This window comes from Leptonotus elevatus, chromosome 6, assembly GCF_054856555.1.
Source record: "Leptonotus elevatus isolate MCC_2025b chromosome 6, RoL_Lele_1.0, whole genome shotgun sequence".
Lineage (NCBI taxonomy): Eukaryota > Metazoa > Chordata > Actinopteri > Syngnathiformes > Syngnathidae > Leptonotus > Leptonotus elevatus.
The window spans coordinates 20,309,013-20,320,953 of NC_141244.1; the positions used below are offsets into that span (position 1 = coordinate 20,309,013).

An 11,941-nucleotide genomic window follows, 5' to 3' on the forward strand; every position below is an offset into this window, starting at 1 on the left:
ATGAACAGTAAATACCAAAATAAATTGAACCTCTATGTCCAACCAAGTCCTTAAATTGGCGACTAAAGTCCAAGTCAAGTCATGTGACTCAAGCATTTGGCACCTTCCCTCTAAATAAACCAAATAAAATACAAAATAATAATGAAATAATAGTCATTAAATGCCAAACATGAATTTTCAACAGATAATCAGCATCCATAAACAGTAAATACCAAAATAAATTGAGCCTTTATGTCCAAGCAAGTCCTTAAATTGGCGACTAAAGTCCAAGTCAAGTCATGTGACTCAAGCATTTGGCACCCTCCCTTCTAAATAAACCAAAAAAAATACAAAATAATAATAATAATTAAATGCCACACATGAATTTTCAACATATAATCAGCATCCATGAACAGTAAATACCTAATAAATAAATTGAGCCTTTATGTCCGAGCAAGTCCTAAAATCGGTGACTAAAGTCCAAGTCAAGTCATGTGACTCAAGCATTTGGCAGCCTCCCTTCTAAATAAACCAAATAAAATACAAAATAATAATAATAATTAAATGCCACACATGAATTTTCAACATATAATCAGCATCCATAAACAGTAAATACCAAAATAAATTGAACCTCTATGTCCAAGCAAGTCCTTAAATTGGCGACTAAAGTCCAAGTCAAGTCATGTGACTCAAGCATTTGGCACCTTCCCTCTAAATAAACCAAATAAAATACAAAATAATAATGAAATAATAGTCATTAAATGCCAAACAGGAATTTTCAACAGATAAACAGTAAATACCAAAATAAATTGAGCCTTTATGTCCAAGCAAGTCCTAAAATCGGCGACTAAAGTCCAAGTCAAGTCATGTGACTCAAGCATTTGGCAGCCTCCCTTCTAAATAAACCAAATCACTGCCGTATGTCACACAGGTGAGGAGAAGCGTTACCAGGTTGTGATCCACGGCATCGAGCCGCTGATGGAGACGCCGCTGCAGTGGCTCAGCGAGCACCTCAGCCACCCGGACAACTTCCTGCACATCTGCGTGGTGCCGGCGCCTTCCGACTGAGGTCCACCGAACCTCACCGTTGCCGTGGCAATGAACTTTAATGAGGAGAGCGAGGGATGGGAGGATTCCATGATGCTCTCCTAGAACTTTACCTGATGCACATCTTCCTCGTCGGATGCTGACCACATTCCTGCACCTAATCCACTATATGACCCCGGTAAGGTAAGATGCTTGAGCATTTATGCAATATAGCTTTTTTTTGTCCTCACTAGTAAGACAATTGAGCACACTTGTTAGAACAATTATGGGAAACTAGCAACATTTTGTCCACTACTGTCTTCGACTAGTGAGGCAAAACTTGGAGTGGGAGTTTTGGTGCTACTAGTACACTCTAGGAGGCTTCTCGTGTGTGCTAGTTGGTCCTAGTAGTGTGACTAGTGCAGCATCTTAGTTTACCAGAAAGGTTTAAATTGCCTTCTAGTAGGCCAAAAGTGGCACTAGTAGTGGATAAAAACTTTACTCCCCAGATATTTGTTCTACTAGTGCACTCAATTGTCTTACTATTGAGAACAAAGAGTGTACTAGTTCATGTAGCTTATGATGGACATCAAGGATACTGAATAAATGCTCAAATGCCTTTCCATACCTCGGAAATGACTAACAAGCAGGATTATACAGATTCCCAAATTTGACATGGGGGGGAAAAAATGGGGGGGAAATTTTGTTCACAAGATAGATAATATGGTGAGCACAAAATGCTAATTTGTGAGCACAAAATGCTAACTGCGGCCACAAATTTGGTATGACATTGTGAAATTGTAGTTGCAAGTGAAGGTGTGCTTAATTTGCTTAACAAGATGTCCAAGTTGTTCATGGGATGTCACAAATTAGCGCTATCATTAGCATACTTGCAAAAGTTTTTTTTGAAGGTTTTCTGAAAACAACAAATTATATTTACAAAAGGAGGCCAGTTGCTTCGATTCAGCCATCACCGATTACCATGACCTTGATGACTTGGGACATACATACACATAACATAAAATCACAATATTTAGCAAGCAAGCACATTGGTATTTTTTATCGATTTTGTGACCATTTTGAAACATAATTACTGTGAAAATTCTTTCAGATTTAAAACAAAAAATATTAAAAAGTAGAGATAGACCGATATGTTTTTTTCAAGGCCGATACTGATACCAATAATTAGTAGCAAAGGAGGCCGATGACCAATATTTAGAGCAGATATTCATTTTCAGTAAAAGGGAAACAAATATTGGTGTGAAAAAAAATACAAAATACAAATTGCAGTTCTTAACTTGAGTTTATTGAACAACTTTTCAGATTTGCAAAATGTTAATGTTTTTGTTTTCCTTTAATGATAAAATACACATTTGTTTTAAAATTCTATCAAAAAGTTCAGTTAGTTCCCAGGGTCATCAGCACATCTTTAAAAATTTAAATGAAAACTTAAATAAATATCTCTGTATTAATTTATCCATTAAATAAACTACTTATTACTTATTTTTGTTATAATTTCAAACAATCACAAAAGGTGCAGAGCATTCCCAGGGACTGAAAAATGAAAATTTAGCTCGCTGAGGTGAACACAGTTTTAAATAGATCTTTTATCGGCCGTCATTTTTTTTTTTAAAAGGCCGATATCGATATCCGTCAAAATGCTGAATATCGGCATTGATAATCGGCACGGCCGATAATCGGTCTATCCCTAAAAGTTTGGATGGAATTCATTCAAATGTAGCTGTTTGCTGATTATTACAAAGACGGCTTGCATTATTTACCGTCGTCTAGTGGTGAACTAATTGACTCATTTTAAAATCCACAATTAATTTCAATAATATGCAAAAAAATATTTTCCATCACATCAAAGTACTTTTTTTTTTTATAATTGTCTTGTAATCGCTAATTATATTACATAGGTCTGACATGTTTCACCGCCATGGTTCTGCTCCGTATACCCTTTGTGAGCGTAGTTAGCCTCTGGCGGTGCTTGCAGGTAGTGTCGGACCCAATGGGCCGACCGCCGCTAGCCTTCCACAGCTGGGGCTTGCACCCGGTGGTCATCACTACAGCAAGTTCTTGCTAGCCACTCCAAATAATCATTAGTAGTAATTGTTGGTAGGTAGGCTTGCGAAGTGTGGTCTCGCGGAGGCACTGTTCACCACTAGATGGCACTAATAATCAGAATCCGATTTTTGGAAGAAAAACGATTTACCTCTAAACTTTTGTACTCAGCTTTGTCATTAATCTTTAGCCAATCATGGGTGCCACAAATTCAATCAGTTTCTGCATTTTATTTATGTATTTCATTTCAAGGTTGTAAAAATGAACTCGCCATTTAGTATATTGTAGCTACAAATGAGCATTTTGTGCGAACAATATATCTATATGATGACAAATGTATTTTCTTACCCGTGTCACGTCTGAGGCTCCGTAGGTTTACAACCACTTTAATGCCACTTTTTTTCTACATCCAGGTTGTTGTTGTCTTGTCCTTCACGTGTTCCCTCACTGTGGTCTGCAGTCAAAGGCAACAATAAACGGCTGGTTTGTTTGTGCGGCCGCCTTGTTTGCGTGCCGTTCATGTGGTTGCGTCCGTTCTCTGTTTAGCTGCTCTTTGGCTGTTCCTTCAATTGACCGCGTTTGTTGAAATTCTATTTTTGTCCGCGCATATTTAGCGGCAGACATCACGTGGCGTCCATGTTGAGATGGACGAGGGCCAGCCAGACTGGATCAGTTTGGTGCGTGTCTCTAATGACTCATGAGCATCCCAAAATTTGCCAGTGCTATTCAGTGTGCGTGTCATATTTAGTAAATGAGCCGTTCCAACAAATGGGTGCCATTTGCTTGTTGTAACGTCCTCTAAATAAACAAAATTGTCCATCCTAAATCTGAGCGATGACGCAACACTAAATGACTGCCTTATCTCATTGTCCTTAACGAGCCTCGAACCGATTGCACAAATACCTATCCGATTTATTTCGAATCGTTCCGCGCACGATTGTTGAGGTAATTCTGTTCCAACATGTTGGCTTTGAAGTGTCTTCTTCTTCTTGTGCTCCTTCATCTCCCCAGTTTAATTACCTGCTCTGCCCCCCACCCCTTACAACTCATTTGTACCCCCCCATACTAATGAGACCACTAAACTGTCCTGTCAGACGTGCCTCTGGCTGCTCCACAACACTCTCATGAGTGTGCGTACATAATTACAGACATCAGTTATGACCCCCTGCAGGTGTTCGTGTACATGTAATTCTATCTCAGTGGTGGGAAGCTACTAAGTACAAATACCTTGGTACTGTATTTAAGGGGATTTTTCTGCTATCTGTACTTGAGTACACCCCCCCCCCCCCCCACACACACACACATTTTGCTCTTACTCTCTTCATATGAAAACAACATTCGTGGAAGATAACACAGCATAAAAGTAAAAAAAAATAAAAGCGCTACTTTTGTCCAAATGAAGCTCCACAAATCACTTCAACGTAGTTCCTTGGCATCAAGATGGCGGCAAAGCACTACTTTTATCCGAATTAAGTTCCTAAACTCACTTCAACAGAGCTCCTTGACTCTAAGATGCCACATGATGGCTGTAAAGCACTACTTTTGTCTCAATGAAGCTTCTCTACTCACGTCAGCAGTGTTCCATGGCACCAAGATGCCACAGATGTCACCAAAATGCTACTTTTGTCTAAATGACCCTCCTCACCTGACTTCAACATAGTTTCTTGCCACCAAGATATGACAAGATGGCAGCAAGGCGCTACTTTTGTCTAAATGAAGGATTTTTTGTATCCGTACCACCGGTGCCTCTCAAGCACACACTCGCACCTAAAAGCGACAAATTTGTAGTGCACGTGTGTAAAGTGATGTCATCACGTCAGCGTGGCTGCCGCCGAGCATGATGGGATGGTGGCTTTACGGCATTGACTCAAGCTCTGTGTGTGTGTGTGTGTGTGTGTGTGTGTGTGTGTGTGTGTGTGTGTGTGTGTGTGTGTGTGTGTGTGTGTGTGTGTGTGTGTGTGTGTGTGTGTGTGTGTGTGTGTGTGTGTGTGTGTGTGTGTGTGTGTGTGTGTGTGTGTGTGTGTGTGTGTGTGTGTGTGGGTGGGTGGGTGGGTGGGTGGGTGTGTGTGTGTTGGGGTGGGGGGCCCCCGTGTGTGATGAAGACTGGTGATGAATGTCTGGCCCAAGCTGACACACATTTTTTTACGGGCCTCTCCTCCGCCGAGCCGCCGTCTGACTTGCGTACTGTACTTGTGTGCGTTTCCACGTGCCGCCTGACGTACTGGAATGGAACGTCCATTTTACAACATCGGTAGTTTTCACTAGAGAAGAGCAGATTTTTACGTCCCAACCGTGCCAACATGCTGAGCTCCTCCAGAAACGAGAAGAAAACAGCGTGGAATCCTTTGGCGGCAGCACGGCGAGTAGTGGCTCGCACTTCTGGTTCTGGATTTGAATCTCGGCTCAGACCTTCCTCTGCAGAGTTTGCATGTTGGCCACATGATTGTGTGGGGTTGACCCAGAGCCTTAAGGCTTTTTTTGTCTACATGTGTTGATTTTTTTTCTTCTAATACTTTTCCATTTTTAACAAATAGGTTTTTTTTCTTATACTGTAGTGTGTTTTTCATGTAATTAAGTAAGTGTAATGTGTTTAGTACTTTTTCCCAATGTTTGTATATTTTTGCCCAATATTTTATTTTTTGTCTTATTTTTCGCCACCTTTTCCACATTTGTGTATATTTTTAACAAATATTGTTTTTATTCTGACATGTATTTTTCCATTTCATCTTTTTTTTTATTAATGTAATTTTTTCCTCACATTTGTATATTTTGTCCAATGTTTGTTTGTGTATTTGTATATACTATATATATTTTTAAATATGTATGTAATTTTATCGTATTTCTCCAAAACTGTAACTAATATTCTTTAATTGTGTGTTTCTATTTTTAATGTAGTTTTTTTTCTCACGTTTAAATTTTCATTTTTCCAAAATTTGTGTATTTTTCTGCTGTTTCCAGTTTTAATAAATATTTTTTGTGAAGTTTTAAAGAAGACCAACCCCCCCACCCCTCCACACTTAACTGTTTTTCTAACATCTGTATATATATATATATATATATATTTATTTATTTATTTATCTGTGTTTTAATTTTGTTTTCATTTTTGCATTATTAGTGTATTTTTCCGCTTAGTTTTTCCATTTTTAAACAATTATTTACGACTTTTGTTAATACTTTGGTGTAGCCTACTCCCATCTTCGCCTTTCCACTTCATGTATTTTTAATTGTATACATGCGTTCTAATATATGTATATATATATTCATATATTTTTTCCCAAATTTTTCCAGTAGGCCTACTTGTATTTTTTCTCTTATAATTTTCCAGTTTATTAACACATTTGGTATTTTTTTCCTAATAATTTTTTTTTAAATTGATCAGTTCATAAGAGGCTTCACTGCTCTTCAATTAAGAGATCAAGAGAATCCACAATTGTAAGCCATTAAGAGGAAATCATCACGCACACACAAGGACAGAGTCTGTGCAGTAATGTAGCGTAATAGTGTAGTGCTGAACTATTAAGGGTGAAAACACAATAATTAAAGCTGTGCTTGGTGTTTGTGTATTACGTGACAAAGTCAATTATGCACCGCAAACATTCTTGAAGACACTTCACCACTTTCCCCCTTTGCAATAAAAGCCACAACATGCCCCGCAGACACACACGCACACAGCGTGTTACACGGCAACAAGTGTGAGGACACGTGCAGCCTTTGCGTGAAATGGAGGGCTTTGAGCTTTCTGAGATCAAACGCAACACAAAACATGGGAAATCACGCAACTGGTTCAAGTGGACATTACTGAACCGAGCCCTTGAGTGATGTCGTGTTTGCTTTTGATTTGATTTTGCTTTGCTTCAACGTGATTTCACCCTTTATTTGCGTCGTCGTGCTTTACTTTACTTTGTGTTATCTTGTTTTTCTGAAGTTGGAAGTCAAATAAAAAAATAATTTACCATGAGTCCTCTGTGCCCTCACTAGTCACACACAGCAATCTGATTAATATTGTGTTTGTGGAATATGAATCAAGCAGCAAAATCCCCCCCTTTTTATCCATTTCAGGAGGCGGCCATTTGGCCACTTTCTATCGACTGAAAATGACCGGGTCCCTAAAGACTCAGGTAACATCCAATCACAGCTCACCTGTTTTCTGGACTTGGTCATGTGATATTCACAAGCTGATACCTGAAGAAACCTCTATGCCACTGAAGTATTTTTGAACATGTCCAGAAAGACCATTATGACTGTTTGAGAACCATTAAGAGAATGAAAAGGACGTTTAAATTGGGGGTGTCAAAATTGCGCGTGATTAATGACCGCCCCTTTCTTGGAAAGCCTGTACTGGGGGAATTCCAGTCACAACGCAGCAGACACGTTCACGTCAAATTTTAGCAGTAACAAATTTAATAATAGTGCATATATTTGCAGAGACTGGGGTCAAGTTGACACCCTGCCCTGCGATTGGCTGGCAACCAGTACAGGGTGTACCCCGCCTACTGCCCGAAGCCAGCTGGGATAGGCTCCAGCAACCCCCACGACCCTTGTGAGGACAAGCGGTCCAGAAAATGGATGGATGGATGGATGGATGGGGTCAAGTTGTATTTTACAATTTTAGAAATGCAGAATTTCACAAGTTACTTCATGTTAAAGATTAGATAGCTCTTAATATGAAAAGAAAAATGCACTGAGCTGTCACCAATGTCTTACAAATGCAATTATGCCAACTAGTGGCAGAAAAATTACCCCAACACAAATCAATATCACACTCGTTTTTTACAGTACAGTACATCTTTTTAATTTTAACTCAATTTTATGAATTATTATAAAATTGCTGTTTCAATGACTAAAAGATGTAGCCAAATGTCTATTAGTTTTAAAAAATTCCACTTTTATATTGTATATATGAAAACAATTTTTATTGTAAATTTTATTGTACATTTGGAACAGATGTAACCGATTATTTTTGAGATAACTATTGAAGTCATGCGATTAATTACGATTACATTTTTAGTTGCCTGAGACTCCTAGTTTAAATCAAAATTTGCTAGCATCTTAAACGTTCATCCCTCAGCGGGCTTAATAGACACTGTGATATCATTTTCAGTTGACAATAAGTGGCAAAATGGCCGACCCCTGAGATGGCTAAAAACAGGTGGATTTTTATGCTTAGCTCATTCACTGCCTTTGATGACTATAGACGTCAAAAATTCACGTGAACTATTTCTATTAGTTTAAACAAATACAATAATTTCATATATTTTTTTATGAAAGCCGAGAATTTTTTTTATTGTCCATTTAAATCAGATACAAAATTATCATGCGATTAATTACGATTAAACACCCCTTTACTTTTTAAATTAGGCCCATCAGGCGATTATTTTTTTTAATTGTAATTAATCACATGAATTCACAAGTTAACTAACGATTAATCACAAATTTTATATCTGTTCTAAATTTACAATAAAAAAAATTGTTCTAGGTTTTCACACTCTTGTTAGCAAAAGTGGAAAAAAATGTTAAACTAATAGTTTAAATGAATTTTTGACGTCTATAGCCGTCAATGGCAGTGAATGAGTTAATTGATTTTCCACAAACGCAATATTAATCAGAATGCTATCTTTACTGTAAAGAGAATTTTTGACTTCTCTTTTAACTTGTTTCATGTTTCTTTGCTTTATCTTACTTGATGTTACTTTCCTTTTTTATAGTTTACTGCACTGCACTGTACTTTGTTTTACTTTACTAGCTTTACCCTTTTTATTTACTCCGCTTTGCTTAACTTGGATTTGTATTGAGGATAGGCGTTTCATATAATGGTTTACTTTTACTGTACTTTGTCTTATTTACATTCTTTTAACCTTTTTTCACTGCACTCGGCCTTACTTGAATGTACTTGACTTCAATAGCATTTTTCACGGAAATGGAAATTGCTCAACCACTGGCGCGTTTTTAAACATTTGCAGTACACAAACTAAATAAAAATTTAATGAGGCTGCCTTGACTGAGAGTATAAAAACAGGTCATCGTCATAATGAAACTCAAACTTGGCATGTGCTCGCATGTAGTGCCATCGGCACACATATACACACGGTCATGAGGTAATGTCAGTAGGGAAACAAAACAAAACAAAAATCACGTCTTTCTCTTTCCTGGATGAACTCTCATTCCCAGACACACACACACACACACACACGTTCAAAGCTGTCATTAAATGTTGTGAAGGCAAAGCCCAAGCAGCCACTGACAGGCTGAAGAAGATGAGGGGGTAAACGGGCTTTGATGTCGTTCTTTAAAGTGTCTCACGCTCAAGTGCAGGTAGTATTATTAGTAAGCAGCGTGTGGCGCTGTAGTGCTGAGGGCCTTGGGGGAGGTCATGAGGCTGCTTCTGTCAAACGGGAAGTAAGAGTTTAACTGGGTTAGGCTCCAGCTCACCAGTGACTCGAGACTTTCTGACTACTATACCACCTTGTGACATCACTTCCTGTGCCTTCTCGCTGAGGCTGTTTTCTGAGTAAGTGTCACGTAGAAAAAGCAAAACTACATCCCTAAACTGATAGTAAAACTAATAAAAGGAAAATGTGGCCTTTATTTGCACATGCGCTAACACTTGGTTTATGGCTGGGATGAGGGGATTCCGGGGGGGAAGTGATGAGGATGATTCAACCTTCATTCGGACTATTTTCAACCGTATTAGCCGTAAAAATGCCCGCAGACGGGCGGGAGGATCACTTTGGCTTCTGGAAACGTAGTCACATTGGAACGCGCCATTGTGTGCGCGCATGTGTGTGAGTGAGACAAATGTTGGACATGGTGACATATGTATGAAGTGGTTTTGGACCAAAAACAAAATCAGGAAAATGCAAATATATATATATATGAATATACTTAATATACCGTATATATATTAATATGCTTATTACATTTATGTATTTTATTTGTGCATCTTCCTCAAGTATTTACATTTTACTTTTTTGACACTTTACATTGTCCTTATTATATATATTTTTTTTACATTTTATCTTCTTACATTTTCCTTTGTTTTAAATTGTATTTATGTATTATTAAAACATTTATATATTTATATATTATATAATATATTGCTTTAAATTTGCTTAACTTCATAATATTTGTTTACATTTTGATTATTTTTATATTTCCCTATTCTATATTTAAATTGATTTATTTTCCTCAATTTTTTTTTTAAAATACTTTTCTCAAATTTTATAGTTTTTAAATGCTTAACTAATAAATGTTCCTCTTTTTTTGTGTGTAATAAAAAAAATGTTCCACACAAAAAAATATAATTTTATTTTGCACCCCTGTGTGTACGGGGGAGGTGCATTTTTTTACATTTTCATATGTTGACACTTTCCCACCTTATCCGCCATTTTGTCACGTTGATGGAGTAAACAGGAATGTTGTGTACGTATCCCAAGCAGTGTCACAAATGGTTTCCACCAAGCCACAGATGTAAGCTGCCGAGGGGAAGCAACAAGTTTCCCTCACACTAATAAAGGGACGGAAGGACTGAAAGATACTGAGTCAGACGGGGGCGGTTGGCGTAGTGTGTGGGGTTCTCAAGAAATACCGAAATGGAACGCTGCTCATCACTTCACGGTTATTTTCATGGCGGCTCATATTGACATTATGATTTCTCTCTGAAGGCTGTTATGAGTGAAGCATATATTTTTAAATATAGTCACGTCATCATAGTCAAATCGTATTTATATTTTTAATAACATACTTGAAATCATGAGTCATGTGAATCGGCGGCAACCAAATATTTAAGTGAACAACTATCAGGGCTTGGATTCACCATTTGTATTGACATTTGCCACCGAATGACCCAATCAACTCGAACGGGGTCCGCCAGAATCCCGCGCTGTCTCCAGGCCAACGGCAGAACAGAGGATATTTTTTCTCTTTGGTTCCATTTAAATCCATTCATTGCTAGCTACTAGCCGCATCCTAGCTAGCGCGAAGGCATCTTAGTTTGTCTTTCGATGGTTGCTAATTAAATGGCCAGAAATTCACACTTCTAGGACAGCGTTGACAAACAAGGGATGGATGGCAAGCGAGACCACCTTTATGTAAGACATTTGCGTTGTGATGTATCTAACTTAAGAGGCAGTATTATGCACTTTGTACTTCAAATTCTGTGGACCGTCATACATTACTTGTATGGTATTTGATTTGTGGATATTTGTTTTTAAAATGTGTTTTTTTTTTTTATATATAGTTTTCACTATACTTACTGTGATGTTTTGATTTAACTTGCACACAAGAACTGCACACAAAAAACTAAAACTAATGCTAAAACCAATAAACAAAACTAAAACTAAATATTTTTTTGAAAAAACGATCAAAACTAAGTATAAAAAACTAAACTCAAAATACTCAAAATGAAAAAGTAACTATAAGGAAAATGGTGACGAGTCCACGATGCGCCACGCTTCTGCCGCTAATAGCCAACTGTGATACACTCCAGCGCTTCCATATGTGAAGATGACTTTTCGCGACTCAAATGAGCATCTGTAAGATGAGACACGGTTGTCATTTAAGATTCCGCATGTCGTCGCGTAAGAGGATGAAAGCGCTCGGTCGCAGCAGGCCCTGGGGGGGTCCGCGTTCAATTTCCTGCCGCTCTCTTGAAGCCGGACGCCAGAACAACATAAACGTTGACGACTTTCTTCTTCCTGCCTCGTCATAAAAAGTAAATTGTGAAGACGAGCGACAGCAAATGTGAGCAGTCAGCAAAGCAGGAAGCAGACAGCTGCAGCCTATTATTCCAACTTGACTATTATTAGTTTGAGTCCACTCTCCACTCACATGTTGCCATACAGCCTGGCAACATGCATGCTTATTGTTATCAGTC

At 38.1% G+C, this 11,941-nt stretch overlaps 1 protein-coding gene across 7 annotated transcripts in view; it reads left to right on the forward strand.

Annotated features, from left to right (window-relative positions):
* Positions 1 to 11,941, forward strand: part of atg5 (ATG5 autophagy related 5 homolog (S. cerevisiae)) — a 79,330-nt gene that overhangs the window by 24,194 nt on the left and 43,195 nt on the right. For 5 of the 7 annotated variants that reach the window (XM_086078880.1, XM_086078879.1, XM_086078882.1 and 2 more), the window contains exon 8: positions 911 to 6,624. In XM_086078880.1, the coding sequence (XP_085935006.1) occupies positions 911 to 1,047 (137 nt within the window). In that variant the 3' untranslated portion in view covers positions 1,048 to 6,624. Of the gene's footprint in view, positions 1 to 910; positions 6,625 to 11,941 lie in introns of those variants that run through there. The other 2 variants (XR_015095395.1, XR_015095394.1) reach the window with 2 other exon arrangements.